Source organism: Marmota marmota, unplaced genomic scaffold (genome assembly GCF_001458135.2).
Source record: "Marmota marmota marmota unplaced genomic scaffold, marMar, whole genome shotgun sequence".
Lineage (NCBI taxonomy): Eukaryota > Metazoa > Chordata > Mammalia > Rodentia > Sciuridae > Marmota > Marmota marmota.
Window position 1 is genome coordinate 359030 of NW_025999960.1, and position 17457 is coordinate 376486.

The 17457-nt window shown below is 36.4% G+C and overlaps 1 protein-coding gene across 17 annotated transcripts in view; it reads left to right on the forward strand.

Moving 5' to 3' along the window:
• Window positions 1-17457, forward strand: part of Ppfibp1 (PPFIA binding protein 1) — a 199756-nt gene that overhangs the window by 172461 nt on the left and 9838 nt on the right. For 11 of the 17 annotated variants that reach the window (XM_048802467.1, XM_048802468.1, XM_048802466.1 and 8 more), the window contains 11 exons: window positions 4798-4913; window positions 5781-5837; window positions 7293-7353; window positions 7704-7733; window positions 9981-10152; window positions 10621-10653; window positions 13448-13598; window positions 14336-14464; window positions 16005-16155; window positions 16822-16933; window positions 17051-17139. In XM_048802467.1, the coding sequence (XP_048658424.1) occupies window positions 4798-4913; window positions 5781-5837; window positions 7293-7353; window positions 7704-7733; window positions 9981-10152; window positions 10621-10653; window positions 13448-13598; window positions 14336-14464; window positions 16005-16155; window positions 16822-16933; window positions 17051-17139 (1101 nt within the window). The remainder of the gene's footprint in view (window positions 1-4797; window positions 4914-5780; window positions 5838-7292; window positions 7354-7703; window positions 7734-9980; window positions 10153-10620; window positions 10654-13447; window positions 13599-14335; window positions 14465-16004; window positions 16156-16821; window positions 16934-17050; window positions 17140-17457) is intronic. The other 6 variants (XM_048802464.1, XM_048802472.1, XM_015493192.2 and 3 more) reach the window with 3 other exon arrangements.

Here is a 17457-nt window from a genome sequence, read left to right on the forward strand (position 1 = left end):
TGGATGTGTAATTGATGTGATTCTGCAATACTGTATATGGGCTAAAAATGGGAGTTCATAACCCACTTGAAGCAAAGTGTGAAAGATGATATATCAAGAACTAATGTAATGTTTGAACAACCAACAAATCAAAAAAAAAAAAAAAGAAACGATTAACCACTTGAAAAAAAAATTTTTTTTTCTTGAAAACCCCCCTGGAGGAGGTAGATATCATTTTACATATGAGATTAGAATCTATTTATTAAAGAATACATAGGAAATTAATAAAGGGGGGATAAAGTGAGATATAAATAGGTTTATTTTAAGTTGTGGATGGACACAATACCTTTATTTTACTTATTATTATTGTTATTTTTTTTATGTGGTGTTGAGGATCGAACTCGGGGCCTCACACATGCCAGGCAAGCGCTCACCACTCAGCCCCAGCCCCAGCCCACTATTTTAGTCATTTCTGATGATGACTTTGAAAGATGATCGAATAAAAGTTCCCTCAGGCTTGTTGAGACTTGGAAAAAGCCACTGTAGGGAATAAACCATCTTAAATTCATCTACATTACATCAGACTCGAATGTCCATCAGTTTATTATCTGTTGTACACCAGTTCAAAACTTTGCAGCTTGATTGACAGTACCTACCTTGCTGATCAATGTGCAAGTTGGGGAGGGCTCAGCAAGCATGTCTCATCCCTCCTCCACTTGGCATCAGCTGAAGTGTCACAAAAGCCATGGGGCTTGAGTTCTCTGAGTGCTACTTACTCATGTGTCCTTTGGTGGAGGCTTTCTATTGGCTGAGACCTCAGCTGAGGCCCTATCTTCCCTCTAAGGCCTATTGCATGTGACTGCTTGGCTTCCTTGGCTTCCAAAGTGTGGTGGCTGTGTCCTAAGTGTGAGAATCCCAAGAGGACCAGGCAAATTTGCATCCCCTTTTATGACATCTCACAAATCACATAGTCTCTCTTCTATGTGACTCAGAATCAAAGAGAAGGAACTTAGATGTTGTCTCTTGATGGACAAATCACAGTACCACATTGTCAGAATACATGAGGTGGGATATGTTGATACAAACATATTTGGGATATATAGTCTATCATTTTACTCTCTGGCCATAATTTATTTCCCTGTCCCATGCATAGAGTCAGTCTTTCTCCAAAGACATCTAGGAGCTGGTCATCCAGATCAGATCAAGATATAAGTGAAACTCCTCAGGTACAGTTTTGGGCACAGCTTCTTGACAATCATTTCAATCAATTAAAGTAGCTGGGAACTTAAAGAACAAGTTACCTCCCCTCTGCACCCCCACTCTACACACAACATACAGTGGTGGGGTAGATGTGCTGCAACCTGCTATAGGCACTCCCATTTTAAGGAGAGGAAATTGGCTGAACTCAGTGGCATATGCCTGCAATATCAGCTACTCAGTAGGCTAAGGCAGGAGGATCTCACATTCAAGGCCAGCCTGGGCAACTTAGCAAGATTCTGCTCAAAAATAAAAAGTATTAGGAATGTTTCTTAGTAATAAAGTGCCCCAGGGTTCAATTCCCTAGGATGGATGGATGAATAGATAGAAAGATAGATAGATAGATAGATAGATAAATAGATAGATAAAATTAAAGGCACACAGTGGCCATAGTCTGCGGCAATTTCAAAATCTATCTAGGCAAGTGTTACCAGTTCCTATATGAGGGCCCAGTCTTCTATCCAAGTCTTCTTTCCTTTTCCAAGTATTTGCAGATAAGTATTTACAGGCAGTTTTGTGACTGTAAAAATGCCATAGAGGTCCCAAGCCACCCTTTCATTTTCTACCTGCTCTCTCCTTTTGAGTCTGACTTGGTGTCCTACTTGGTTTTTTTTGTTTTTTAATTTTTTTATATGTTCTTTTTAGGTATACATGACAGTAGAGTGTATTTTGACATACATACAAAGGAAAACTTATCCTAATTAGGATCCCATTCTTGTGGTTGTACATTATATGGAGTTTCAGTGGTTGTGTATTCATATATGAACATAGGAAAGTTATGTCTGATTAATTCTACTATCTTTTCTATTCCCACCTCCCCCACTTCCCTTCATTCTCTTTTGTCTAATCAAATGAACTTCTATTCTTCCTCCCCCATTACCCTTATTGTTTGTTAGCATCCACATATTAGAAAGAACATGTGGCCATTGGTTTATTTCACTTAGCATGATAGTCTCCAGATCCATCTATTTATGGGCATATGTCATAATTTCATTTTTTGTGACTGAGTAATATTCCATTTTGTGTGTGTGTGTGTGTGTGTGTGTGTATCACATTTTTTTTACCCATTCATCTGTTGAATGGCACCTAGGTTAGTTCCATAGCTTAGCTATTGTGAATTTAGCTACTGTAACATTGATGTGGCTGTGTCACTGTAGTATGCTAATTTTAAGTCCTTTGGGTATATACCAAGGAGTGGGATAACTGGGTCAAATGATGGAATGTCCATACTGCTTTCCAGAGTGGTTGCACCAATTTGTTGTCCCACCAGCAATGAGTAAATCTTTTTTCCCCACATCCTTGCCAACATTTAATGTTAGTTGTATTCTTGATAATTGCTATTCTGACTGGAGTAAGATGGAATCTCAGTGTAGTTTTAATTCACTTTTCTCTAATTGCTAGAGATGTTGAACATCGGTATACTACTTAAACCCTTGGAATTGTCCACGTCTTAATAAGAAGCTTTTCTCTTAGTTTCCCTCTAAGGTTGCTGGGGGACAGCCCCTGATTTTCAGTCTTTGGACTTTATAAAAGGTTCAGTGAGACATTCAGTCTTCTTGTGATGTCAACAAAGGGCTTTACTGCCATGTTCCTGGATTCATCTTGAGACCAGGTTTTTTTTTGACAGTACTTGTGCTTGTTTTTACCATGAAACCATGTCTTAATTTTAGTATATAAAATTTAAGACTAGGAATGGGAAATAGTTTTAACTAAACAGTCTCAACTCCTTTATATTTATCAGTTCCTTCTTTGGTCATTTCTGCTTTCACATTTTTCTATAGTTAGAAAAAACACATGGGTAACTTTACTTTTTTATATCTGTTCTTGATAATTACATAATGAGAAAGTGAAATTTGAATTGAATGAAAATGAATTCAAGGAGAAAACAACTAAATTTCCTTCTTAAATGTCATCGATCAGGAATTAGTTAAGAAATAAACTAGTTTAGAAGCCAAATCCTCTCCTTATTAACTATATATTCATACTGAAGGGAAAATGACATTTGATGATGAGTGTGCTTCATTTATAGAGAGGGGACACGTACCACACACCCAAATGATCTCCCATCTTTAAACAAGAGTCTTTGCTACATGAATGCCAGTTTAATGATAGGTTTTTAGTTTGGAGCAAAAATAATTGGATGAGAATTGAGGAGTTCAGCCACATTACTTAAAAGCCAGAAGGGAGATTTGAGGCTGGAACTAAAGCCTTAAAGTTTCAAAATCAAGAAAGCGAGTCAGATTGTTAGTATCATTGTTTTTTCCCCATGATTAGGAATCCAAGGAGACATATGAACTTCAGGAAACAGGAACAATGACTAAATAAAATAAATTGTCCAGGATTAATTATAAGACTCAATTTGAAAAACTGATAGTGAAATAATATCCTATTTTATAATATGACTTTGTTTTATAACCTTTGATATACACTCACACACATAAATATTCTTTTTTTTTTCCCAGTGGGAGAATTGAACCCAAGGCTAGGCAAGTGCTCCCTCACCCCTTTTATAACCTTAAATAGTGTCAAAGGATGAGACCGCTACTCAACAACAGAAATAAAAATCACAAAGCTGAATTCATTGCTTGCTTAACCAAATGAGCTTTATGAGCTGATCCTGTATAGGGTCTTTAGATGCTTGCTGGCTCCCTTTCGGAATTGAGGAGCTGTCACTAACTGCTTAACTTGCAGGAGTTCATTGGGATACATTTTGATCATTTTCTTACTGGAATATTTCACAAAGTGTTTGATTTATTAGCTCTGATGTGACCTACAATCTAACTGAAACCCTGAATAAAATTCTTTTAAAATTCTTTTACACACTCCAGTTTTAGGATATATGAAGCATTCGAGAAAATGTGTTATACATTTTACTTGTTGCTGTAAATATTGTTATTAAGCAAAATCTTTTTTAGTGATAGCCACAAAGTACATTTTAATTGGTTTTAATTACATTTTTTATTAATTCTGTGAATTGAAATTAGTCAACTAGTTCACACATGGAATAATGATTAATTTGACCAATGTACCATATTAGATTAATGGCAGAAATTAAAATGAAAGTTGTGCTTTGTCTACAATAAGTACTTTTCTCCAACTCTCATGTAAAGTCATTGGAACCCTGAGGAGGGTGGGCACTGTCATCCTCATTATACAGAGGAGGAGATTGATGCAGTTAAAATCACATATGCAAGTATGTCAGAGCCAAGGATTTAGCCAGGGCTCGAAGCCATTAATATTTGCTGTAAACTTGCTTAATGGTACTTGATATGTCTTACTCACAGTATTCAATGTCTTACTCAGAACCAAGTTTAAAAATTACCTCTCTCCAGGATATTTTCTTTGATTAATGCTTCTTTTATATAGATGCTTGTTTCCTGAAATAATTTTATAAATATTAGAATAGAGTTCTAAACAGAGATATATGAGGTATAAGATTTTGTCACTATACCTTTTATTCATCTTATTTATGTTTTGTTTCTCTCTGGCTTAAGTCTTTGCTTGTTTGTTTGATTGATTGATTGATTGATTTTTTTTTTTGGTGTATTTTTGTAATTACAGTTCCACATCAGCATCTTGCAAGTTTCAGTCCCTTCATTATCGGCAGCAACTATAGGAGTGGAAACTCCTGAAAAAACCAAGTTGCCTCTTAAACCAGAGACTTCATTTGAAGAGAAGTATGTCATTTGTAGCCTACCATTGCAATATAAGTGTTCGCAAAAGTAGATCCAAAAAAAAAGTCTTCACGTGTATTTACAAACATAGTTTTTACTCATAAAACAGGAAACAGGAAGAGATGTGCCAGGAACCCATAATCAGTTGTGTATTATTGAAGTGAAAGGCATAAAGCAGGAAGTAATAGGACCTGAGACTGAAGATGTGAGATGGTCAGGTTAGAGAGGGGTTTTAAGGAACTTGGATTTTACTTCCTAAAGATCATGGGTCACCAACAATGTGTTATAAGCAGGGTAATAATAGTGATGTGCCACAAGGCTGTTTAGAAGATGCCTATGAAGGAAACAGAAGAGGGAATCTATCTCTATAGGCCAATAGAATTTTTGCTGGCATACTTCTAACTGCCTAATCGTACATTTAGGCCAACTAAAATAAAGCAGAATATTAAAAAATAGAAATATCTTCTTTTACTATTCTTTCATTCTTGACAGTTCTGTTCACATAGAATATATAGGCAGTACTAACCTATACTGGTTCAACTCAGTGATTTTTCAGCTTCTACAATGTTGCTGGTTTTCACTTTCAATACGGCATTCAGTAAATTAGACAAATTATTCAACACTTCCTTGTAAAATAGGATTTGTGTTAGATGATTTTGCCCATCTGTAGGCTAGTATAAATGTCCTAAGTTTAAGGTAGGTAGGCTAAGCTGCATTGTTGGGTAGGATTGTTCAACACTGATGAAAAATCAGCATGATTTTTCCACTTATTATGGGTTTTTCAGGACTTAACACCATTGTAAGTCAGGGATCATTGGTAAGATTTTTTTTATTCATGACATTAATAAATACCTTTTTTTTTCATTTTAGTGAAGGAAAAGCAATCCTTGGTGCTGCTATTGAAACCCAGTTGTGTGATGGTCTTTTGTAAGTTACATATTATTGAATGTCAAAAGTGTGATTGAGTCTTGAGAAAGAAAAGGGTCTCTTACACTAACAATAATCAATATTAACAGTTAGTGTATTAGTGGCAATGTATGTGTCTGTTAAACTAATGAATAAATTAATGCAGCTGTAATGACTGGGTGGGAGTGCAGGGTTGTAAGTTTACAAAGAGACACTCTTTTACCATCAGCTTGTGTCCTGTTTTTGCAGATCTTTATCCTTTATTAGTATTTATTTGAACTTCAGTGCTTTTAATTCTTTTTTGTACTGACTTATACTTTTGATTCCAGCAGCAAAACATCCCACAGAGTGTTGTGATGACTGGAAAAGTTGAAATAGTTTAGGTTGTTGTTGTTTTCTGGGTTTTGTTTCATTTGTAAATTTTTTTGTATTTTCACTTATAAGACCTAATATGAATATTTATCCAAGTTGCAGTCTGTATTAAATTAGGAAATCCTTTTTATAGAGCAGTACTCAAAGATGAGATCATTTCTGTTTTGCCATTATCTTTTACTTTAGTTGGTAGTCAACACTTCTGGCAATTTACATACACATAAATACAGAAGAAATGCTTTTAAAAGTTTGCATATTTATAATTTTTAGAACAAATGCATTCCTTTTTTTTTCCTTCTCTCTGTCTCTCCCTTTCTCTCTTATTTTCTCTTTTTTTGTGATACTGGGGCTCAAATCTAAAGCTTCATGCATGCTAAGCAAGAACTCTACCATTAAGCTACATCCTCAGCCCCTTTTTTTCTTTGTAAACTGGTCATATATTCCTACTTTTAGTTTGTGAGAAAGTCCATTTCCATATCTGTTTACTGAATGCTAATAATGTGAAAGAGAAAATCTCTTGAGTATTTATAGTATCATTTTGCCTTCCCTACGATAGCTAATGAATTATTATGGTCAGCAATAGGGATTCTTTCATTTTGCTTGGGTCAAACTATAAGACAAATTGCTTTGCCAGGCTCAAAAAAAAAACAAAAAAACAATTCCTTTGTGAATTGGAAAATAAAATTGTCATTCTTGATTTTATTAAAAGAATTAGATATAAGTAGTATATGGGTATTTAAATTTCCTGATAAAAATGTATACATGCAAAGGATGCACCATTAGTCCATGGAAAACACTGGCTTGTTTTAAAATGTTGACATTGTAAGGATAGTCCTAAGTGCTTTTCCAGCTATTCTAATATGTAAGAGACATTTAGAGCTATTGGCAGGATAATTAACCACCCTTGCTTTTAAAAGAACTAAATGTTATAATTTAGTTAAGTATATAAGTGACTGATTCCAGATTTTCTTTTATTTTCAAGATTCAACCCACACACACACAATTTTCGTTTCTTTCTAAGATGATCTACTTAGAAACAGGAATCAGAGTCACATATTATTAATACTAATTATTATTATTATTATTATTATTTTTTTTTTTTAGAACTTCAAGTCTGCAAAAATCCAGCAGCCTAGGCAGTCTGAAGAAGGAGACAAAAAATGGGGTAGGTTTTGTGTTTTCTTCCTGTTACCCCTAGAAGAATATATTTAGGGATCTTCATTTTTTTTCATTTTGCAAATATAACTTATAAGAAGACTTGTAGTTTCTTTAATGGATAATTATTAGCAACCATGGCATAATTAACAATAAATATTAATTATGAATATAAGAATTCAAAGTAGTTAATAAAACCAAGAATGGAGATTGTAATAGAACATTTTAGGAAATAAATGAAACTAAGATTTTGTAGCTTAGAGGTGATGTAAACTTCCGATTATGGAACAGTATGTGACAAATTCTGACTATATGAAGGATTCCTGTAACAACCTTAAATGTTGTCATTGTTTTGAACAGGAAAAGGAGTCTATTCAGAAGCCTTCAGAGGTAATTTTATATCCAAATTAAAATATTAAAATGTTTTCAACTTCTATTACATGTAAATTGCTTAAATGTCTCCAGGAGACCAAAATTCTCAGAGCCACCAAAACATCATGCTAGATGGAAGACACAAAAGGCCATCTTCTATGATTTCTTCTCTATGCAATATCCAGAATAGATAAGTCCATAAAAACTGGTTATAGATTTGTATAGTGGTGAAAGGAGTAAAAAATGGGGGGAAACTGCATAATGGTGAGGGGTTTTGCTTCAGAATGATGGAACTGTTTTGGGACTAATTAGAGGTGGTGATTACACAACATTGTAGATGTACTAAATGCCACTGAATTATTCATTTTAAAATAGTTAATTTTATGTTATCTGAATATCACCTAACAGTTATTAAGCAAAATCAAAATTAAAAATTCACAGTCATATTACTTGATGTTCTTAATGACCACAAATGGGTTTCCTTAGGCCTTATTAAAAGCCCTTCTTGATAGGGCATGGTGGCACACACCTATAATCCCATTGACTAAGGAGGCTGAGGCAGGAGGATCACAAGTTCAACTTCAGCCTGGGTAACCTAATGAGACCTTATCACAAAACAAAACAAAACAAAAAAAAGGACTGGGGGTGTAACTCAGTGGTAGAGCACCCCTGCATTCAGTTCCCAGTAATATGTGTGTGTGTGTCTGTGTGTGTTTTTAAGCCCTTAGGTTACGAGTAGTTTATTTTATAACACCATTTCCATTGGAGGCATACATTTTGGTATTTTTAGGATATCATCTACATGTACTTCTTTGCCCTCCTTTTCAATCATGAACTTTTAAAGGTTCCAGTTGGGTTGACAGGCTACTTCCAGAGGTGGTCTCCTGACTGTCCACTCTTAGTACCTGTGTTAAACATAGATAGAACTAGCAAGGCAGTCAGTAAAAAGGGCTGTCATTTAAGTCCTTTTTGTCTTGTCAGCTCAATAAATGGTTGACTTTTTGACATCAGTATTGAGACACAGATAACAACCCTGCTACTACATTGCATCATCTGTAAACTTGCAGTTACTATGTGCACTAGATACATAGAATAAAATCTCTGTCTTAGATGCTTGTGTTTCCCCTTACCCTTTTCTCTACCTATGCAAAAGAAGGAAACAGAATGCAAAAGATATTAGGGACAAAAACATGAAACTAGAAGCATTTTGGGATAATACTAAAACCATATAATACTATGATACTATAATTGCCAATTCAGATAACCAAAAAGCCCAAAATAAGCAGTTGCTGTTTATATCTGCATTTTATTACTCTTCGAATGGTGAAAATAACAGAGTAGAATCTCCTTATATTGCTAATATAAAAATGTGGGCTAATGCCTGCTTTGCAGAATTACATTAGGCTTCTGTTGATAAAGTTGTAATATAAAAATGTGAACTGTTCTGGACTTGGTGGCACACTCCTTGTTATTCCAGTGACTTGGGAGGCTAAGGCAGGAGTTGAAGGCTAGCCTCAGCACCTTAACCAAGACCCTGTCTCAATAAAAATAAAAAGGTCTGGGGATATTCTCAGTGGTAAAGCACCCCTGGATTTAATCCCCAGCACATCCCACCTACCGCCTGCAACATGTGAACTGTATTCTAGTTCTATATCATGATTGCTAGAAAATTTAGAAATATGCTATTCTGGTTATAATACCTTCATTCCATGTCTTAAAGAATGAGGCAAATAAAATAAAATTTGGGCTGGGGTTGTAGCTCAGTGGTAGAGTGCTTTCCTAGCATGGGTGAGGCACTGGGTTTGATCCTCAGCACCACAGAAAAAAACAAATAAAAAATAAAAGTTAAATTCTTTAAAACATAAAAAAGTAAAATTTGATAATTTCTCTTATCTTAAAAATTAAAACTGTAAATACATTGATTATGGATTAGTGATGAAGGGTGTTTATCTTGTTGCTATTGCTGTTTTTTTAAGTAGCTTTCATTGTGGATTTCTTAAAAAATACTTCTATTTTATTTGATATTGGTAATCAATGTGTTACTTCAGTTCCCCCCCCCCACCCCCGGTTCTGGAGATTGAAGCCAAGTACCTCAATCTTACTAGGCAAGTAAGTGCTCTGCCACTGAGCTATATGCCCAGCTCTTAGTTATTCTTTTAAGCAAAACATGCATATATCATGGTCTAAGGCTTAGTGCGGGGCTTGGTGTGTTGCAAGGATTGTGCACATCAGTGCTCTGTTTCACTGTTGTCACCCTTCTCTCAGGATAAAGCTTCAGGAGAAAGTAGCACATTTGGGAGCCTCCCTCCCAAAGTTCCAGGACGAGATGCCTCCGTGGATGACAACCCCTTTGGCACTCGAAAAGCAAGATCTTCCTTTGGCCGGGGCTTCTTTAAAATCAAAAGTAACAAAAGGACAGCAAGTGCACCAAACTTGGGTATGTGTGGCCAAGATGCATGTAACCTGATCTTTGAGGGAAAAAATAGGGAAAAGATCAGTCTCTTCCTTCCCCTATTCATCTATTTGTACATGATGGTGAATGACTTGGGGAGGGGCAGGTACAGTTAGCAAATGATGTTTTTTTCAGTGGATTTAATTTAGCAGTGTGAGGATGTATCAACTCGCACCATACGCTGTTTCCTGTGGTATAAACAGCAGAAAGACCTAAAAATGTGATTGTCCATGGCATCATTAGAGAGTGTCCCATCTGTTTTGATAGTAGATAAGCTAACCCCTTGCTGACAGCCCTGGTGGAGTCTATGTGTAGCCTCAGAAGCACAGTGTGTGCCTTTCCTCCATGGTGCACATTTGTTAGGAGGAGTCTCATCTGTGTTTCATTTTGTCACCCCCTGTGTTCTCTCCTTTGGGCTGCGTGTGATTGTGTGCATTGTTGGGATTTCTGAAGATCGTAAACGAAGTGCCAGTGCACCCACCTTAGGTATTGTACCCCTGCATGTCAACCTTCACCAGCGCTGTGCTCCAAACCTATCTAATCTCTGCTCTTGGCCTCTGTAATCTCTAGAGAGGGAGCTGGCAGCAATCAGAAAACGTAGTTCTCCATTCCAGATTGGTTTTTCCATTTTCTACAAAAAGTTTTCCATAGAACCTTTGCTTCCAAGCTTAACCACAGTTTTAGCCAAGGCTGTTGACACCTTGTGGGGAGACCTGAGAGGCCCCCCAAATGCCCTGCAGATGGCAGAGTCAAGGGTAGGAGTGTCCTGGCATTGTCCATCCCAGCTCTCTCACCCCTGGTACACCTATCATCACTCATTCACTTCCAATCCCTTTTCCATGTGTACCTTTCCCCCAGCCTTCAAAAAGAAATGTTTTTAGTCAGGTAGGAAGCTTTATAGAAGACACTGAGATGATAAGTATGGACTCAGTTACCTTAGGGGAGCATTTCTCTGACATCTTACTGCTTTGAAGATGGAGACAGCATTTAGCAGTGACAGAAGAAACTTTACATGTTACCTGAAGAGTCACCTGAAAGTGATTTTAGGAGAGGAAGCTCAGTGTTTGTTTTTTTTTTTTTTTTTTTTTTTTTTTTTTTTTTTTTTTTTNGACTTATACTTTTGATTCCAGCAGCAAAACATCCCACAGAGTGTTGTGATGACTGGAAAAGTTGAAATAGTTTAGGTTGTTGTTGTTTTCTGGGTTTTGTTTCATTTGTAAATTTTTTTGTATGGCAGTGTTCGGTAGGGAGAGAAAAAAAGAGTCTTCAGAAGGAAAATATGATTCTCTTAAAATGAGGGTTTGCTAGGCAACATTTCCAGGGATACCAGTACCCATCTTGTCTGTAGGGTGCAAATGGGTAGATTCCCTTGGTTTTCCCAGTGGGTATTGTCACCTCATATAGACATCCACATGTGTATTCATGTGGACCAGCAAAAGTGACATGCTCTCTTGCAGTCTTAAACATCTAGAATGAGCACTGGATACATAAAACAAGATGATCTATTTAGACAACTCTTTTCAAATAATCTGCTTCATCTTTCTTAGAATTGGATTGTTGTTGCTTAGAGGCAATTGCTGCTTATTGTATAACCTGTAATCACAGCCCTGCTTCATAGAAAAGTCAACTTCTGCAACTTGTATATCTTGCTGAAACATTGTTCCTGTGATTTTTGTACAACTTTTACTTTCCTTTACTAAGTATAAAATCTCACATCGAAGAAATAGTAGCCCTTGTATTTGTTAATGTACAACTAAGAGACAGTTAACAGAACTAAAATAGATCTGGCAGTGGCAAATATGGATGTTATTATTTTAAAGCAAAATAAATAGGTACTAACTATATCAAAAGGAAAATTTATGTATATCCAGTTTAAAATTTTCTCACTGCCCAAATCATAATAAATTGGGATAAATTTCTTTAAAAATTGCTAGGCTGGGTGCCATGGCTCATGCCAGTAATCCCAGCTACTCAGGAGGCTTAGACAGGAGGATTGCAAGTTTAAGACCAGCCTAAACAATTTAGTAAGATCCTGTCTCAAAATAGAAAAATAAAAAGTTTAGGCACTTCTTGGTTCAATCCCCAGTATTGGAGAGGTAGGTAGTACTTGATAACTGAGGTGATTAAATGCCAGAGGAAAAAAAGGGATAAAAAGAAAATGACAAGAGTTTTAAATGGAGTAACAAAGAGAATATTAGTTAAATATAAGAGACTCTCAAGGAAGTTGGCTGGATTTGAGTACAAAATGTCTCTGGCACATTGAATTGGGAACATGTACAAATGTTCAGATACTGAGACTGGGAGAAGAGACCAGGCCCAGAAATTTTATTCCACCTACTCTTAAATGATAAAACCATCATTTAGTGCCAAGCTTAAGCTGGGCATAGAGGCACACACCTCTAATCCTAGCTGCATGGGAGACCAAAGAAGGAGGATCTCAAGTTTGAGGCCAGCCTGAGCACTTAGTGAGACCCTATCTCAAAATAAAAAATGGGCTGGGAATGTGGCTCAGTGATAGAGTGTTAGCTTAGCATGTGTGAGGCCCTGGGGTTTAATCTCAGGACTACACACACAAAAGCAAAAGCTATTTTTTAGTGCCAAGTTTCAAGTGGATGAGCTTGTCGAAAAGATCCTACAGAGGGAACTTCCAATCTTAAAATGGAATAAGAGGAAAAGAAACCAGGAATGCATTGAGTGCAGTGGCACACACCTATGATCCCACCTGGGAAAAAAAGATAGCAAACTAGAGGTCAACTTCAGTAATTTAGAGAGACTGTGTCTCAAAAAAGGGGTTGGGATGTAGTTCAGTGATAGAGGAGTACCCCTGGGTACAATCCCTAGTACCAAAAAGAAAAAATAAAGGAGGGGGATGCTACAGCAAAGGAGATACTGTCAGATGATGATCTAGGAGTGTCAGGGCAGCAAAAAAGAGAGAGAGTGCTTTTAAAGAGCGTGGGAGGTAGTCAACAGTGCCATGAAACTAACTGTAAGATTGGAGTTCAGATGAGTTGAAGAAAGTTTAGAAGTCCCATCTTACACTTTTAATCTCAATGCAATTGTGATTTTAAGTTAATCATCTTTATACTCAAGAAAGTAAACTGCAGTGTAGAATATACATTTGTGTTACATTTTTCATATTTATCAAGCTCTCGATTAGTCACTGATTTATAGACCAACAGAAGAAGAATCCCTAACAGTTGCTAAAACCAAGGTTGATTTCTAATCATGTTCATTCTGCATTTTAAAATTCACCAACTCTTCTCTTCTGTTCTTGGAATAGCTGAAACAGAAAAGGAGACAGTGGAGCACCTAGATCTGGCTGGGACATCTTCTCAGCCCAGAGATTCACAGGGAAACAGTCCTTTCCAGATATCTCCACCATCTCCAGATTCCAAAAAGAAATCCAGAGGTATCATGAGACTCTTTGGAAAGTAAGTGAAAGAGTGAATGAGTAAAATGGAATTTGTCTTACTTGCTCAAATGAAGGGATAATTGGAAATCTGGCTGAAAATGGGTATGAAATTTTTAAAGCTTTTATGTTCCTCTTATGGAAGGAAGATTGTGATTTGGGATTCATTAACTCACTGGGCTTTGGTTCAAGTTTAAGTATAGTTATATACATTACTACACTACAAGGAAGAATAGCTCAAATCTACGTACCAGTTAAAAATGTTCTGATTAGTTGGGCTCTGCAGTGCACCCTTGTAATCCCAGCTACTCAGGACTGAGGCAGGAGGACCATAAGTTTGAGACCAGTCTGGGCAACTTAATGAAACCCAAGTGTGGTGGCACGCGCCCATTATCCCAGTGGTGCCTATAATCCCAGCAGCCCAGGAAGCCGAGGTAGGAGGATCACTAGTTCATAGCCAGCCTCAGCAAAAGTGGGACACTAAGCAACTCAGTGAGGCCCTGTCTCTAAATAAAATACAGTAGGGTTGGGGATGTCGCTCAATGGATGAGTGCCCCTGAGTTCAATCCCCAGTTCGAAAAAAAACACCCAGTATCAGAATTTTTAAGAATAAAATAAAAGGAACTGGGGATATAGCTAATCAGTAGGGTCCTCTTGGGTTCAATATCCAGTACTGCCAAGAAAATAAGTTGATTGACTTTAAAATCTAAAGCTTCTTCAGTTCTAATATATGGCAATGTGGGGTTGTGTCTTCTTCAGACTTAGGAGAAGTCAATCGACTACGTTCAATCCAGATGACATGGCTGAGCCTGAATTCAAAAGAGGAGGGACAAGGGCAACTGCAGGCCCCCGATTGGGTTGGTCTCGAGATTTGGGACAGTCTAACAGGTAAGTATAGCCAATGAATGAACGTTAGCATCTATACCTAAGCATCAAGGCTCAGGGACATCTGCAGTATACTGTCACTAGGTTAAATTATCAAAAGTATAGCTTATCATCACACAGGGTTCGTCATCTAAAAAGTGGTGTGGTTTGTCCATGATTGGTAAGAGCTGGAGAGAAAATGAGGACTGGGTGAGTTAGGTAAGGAGCCAGAGCTAAAGTGTCAGCCACATCTGTATTACAGTGGTTCTTGGACATAAATTTTATATAATTATTGCTTTGGAAGTACTATGAAGAACAGCCATGGATAGCATAGTGCTTAAAAGTAGACTCTAGGGGCTGGTATACAACTCAGTGGTAGAGAGTGCTTGCCTAGCTTGTGTGAGACCCTAAGTTTGGCCTTCAGCCACATACCGCCCCGCCCCCCTCACACACACACAGAAGAGTAAGTTGAAACTTGGGTTTGGTTTCTGTCCTTACCGCTTTCTACTAGCCAGATGATCATAAACAATGACTTCCATGCTGTGTACCTCTCAATTTTCTTGTCGTAATAGTTAAGACCCATCACAAAAGGTGATTGTGAAGATTAAATGTTAATATGTTTTAAGTATCTGGCAAACAATAACTATTCAATAAATATTTGAGACTAGTGGAGTCTTCGAAAATACTTAAAGACAAATTCTATCACATTTCTTAGACTTATCAAGGCTATGTAATGTTTTATATATTAAGACTCTTAAGAACTTTTATCACCCTTATCAAAGTGGAGAACTATTCTTCTGACCTTCTAAGCATGGAGAGGTGGGGTTGGCAAACATACAGTACAAGGCGTTGATACTAAATTTAAAACAGTCCCTCCCAACAGGCAGGTCATTGGACACAGATTTCAGCAAGGAGGAAACTCCCTTTGCCTTTTCCAAATACCTAGTGATCTTGTTTGCCATATGTTCTCTTTGAATACAATTAAGGACTTCCTTGTGCATTAAAAAAAAAAAAAAAAATTCAAAGTCATGTTCATCTTTACTTTTTTTCCCTCCAAATAGGAACACTGTGTCTAAGTAAAAGCAAACAAATTTTATTTTGATTACTCTATTCTATACTCAATGGCAGCATATTGTCCTCTTCCCATAAATTATCATCAGGAAAAAAACCATAATTCTGTCAAAGTTAATTCCAGTTAGACTTGAGTTTTTTTGTCCTAGAGTTTTCTCTTTGGGAATACAGTCTTAAAACAACATTGGTTGAAACTGGTTATAGTGATTTGTGTTGGTTCAACTTAGTGTTTTTCTATAGAACATATTCTTGCTAAATCACATTGAATCTTTTGTGGTTTCATTTAAAATGAAGACAGTGGTCTTAGAAGATAACTTTCAACTCTGGTACTACTTCCTTCTCCAAATACACATTAAAAATTAAATTTTTCATGGTCAACTGTGTATCGCCAGGGACTTTCCATATCTATTGAATGTAGAGTTGTTAAAAATTGATGATAAGCTACACAATTGTCTTTGAATTGTTTCTCTTGCACTTGTTCATTTTCCTGCAGTGATTTGGATACACCATTTGCCAAATGGACCAAGGAGCAAGTTTGTAATTGGCTTGCAGAACAAGGCTTGGGATCCTACCTGAATTCTGGCAAGCACTGGATTGCGTCTGGTCAAACACTTTTGCAGGCTTCTCAGCAAGATCTAGAGAAGGTGACTGCTTCTCTATTTTATTTATAAAATACTAAGAGAAAGAGAATATAATTATATGGTAACTTTATACTCCAGGAAGGGGCATGGGTGGAGCCAGTGTTAGTAATCTTGAAAAGGTTTGAGTTTTCAGCCACTTTATACTTATTTCATTTCATGGACTTAAAAGGAAGGGCCTGGTCTTAATGATTCTTTGTGGAACAAAAAAGCCACTGAGAATTCTAAGGAAAAATAATTATATAGCTATACTAATAAACCTTAAGCTCATATGACTTAAAATCATTTTGTGGCTTTATCACATTGACTTATCTTTTCAACGTAATATATGCAATTCAACTTAACTTTATAAAAAGAAAAAATGTTCTGTGTCCCATTTATTTAAAATTTTACACAAAATAAGAGTGAAGTTCCTATTATGCATGCCACAGTTGCTGTCTTACAAAAAAATAAGTCACTGGGGAATGTCTAATATATCACTAAATTAATTGGGGCCATCTTAGCTCTCTAACAACCTCTCATCCAGCAACATTACTAGCCTGAGTTAGTATGTTATTTAATGTAGATTGAATCCTTACTGTTAGTTTCATTTTGGAAGAATTTGCATCATTTTCCAGAGTCATAAGCCCACATAGTTAGAATTATAAGTTTAGTTATTTTTTATTGTTTTAGGAACTTGGAATCAAGCATTCACTTCATCGAAAGAAACTCCAGCTGGCACTGCAAGCTCTAGGATCCGAGGAAGAAACCAATCATGGGAAGCTGGATTTCAACTGGGTCACTAGTAAGAGGTTTTTATTTTTAATAAAATAATAAGTAAATAAATATCGCTGCCTTTTCTTTTTAATCACAAAAACAATTGTTTTGTGACACTGTAATGATGCTGGTTTCTGTTCTTTAGGATGGTTGGATGATATTGGCCTCCCCCAGTATAAGACCCAGTTTGATGAAGGACGGGTGGATGGTCGAATGCTACATTACATGACAGTTGTAAGTGATTTTTTGCTAGGGTTTGGAGGAGTTAAGACTTTTTTCCTTTGAAAAACATACAAATAGAGTAATCAAAATATAATGTTTTCCTAATGGTTCCACCAGAGTATGAAGATGTCACTTTAACTTGAGTGAGGGGAAAATATTTCCTGTGACTAGAAATTGTAGGATTTGGCAATTGCAACTGCTCTGGGATTACCTGAAACCTCAATTTAAGCTAAGCAAAACTTAATTTAAACTAAGCTGTCCAGAAAATAAATAAATATATATATATATATATATATATATATATATATATATATATATATATATATTTTT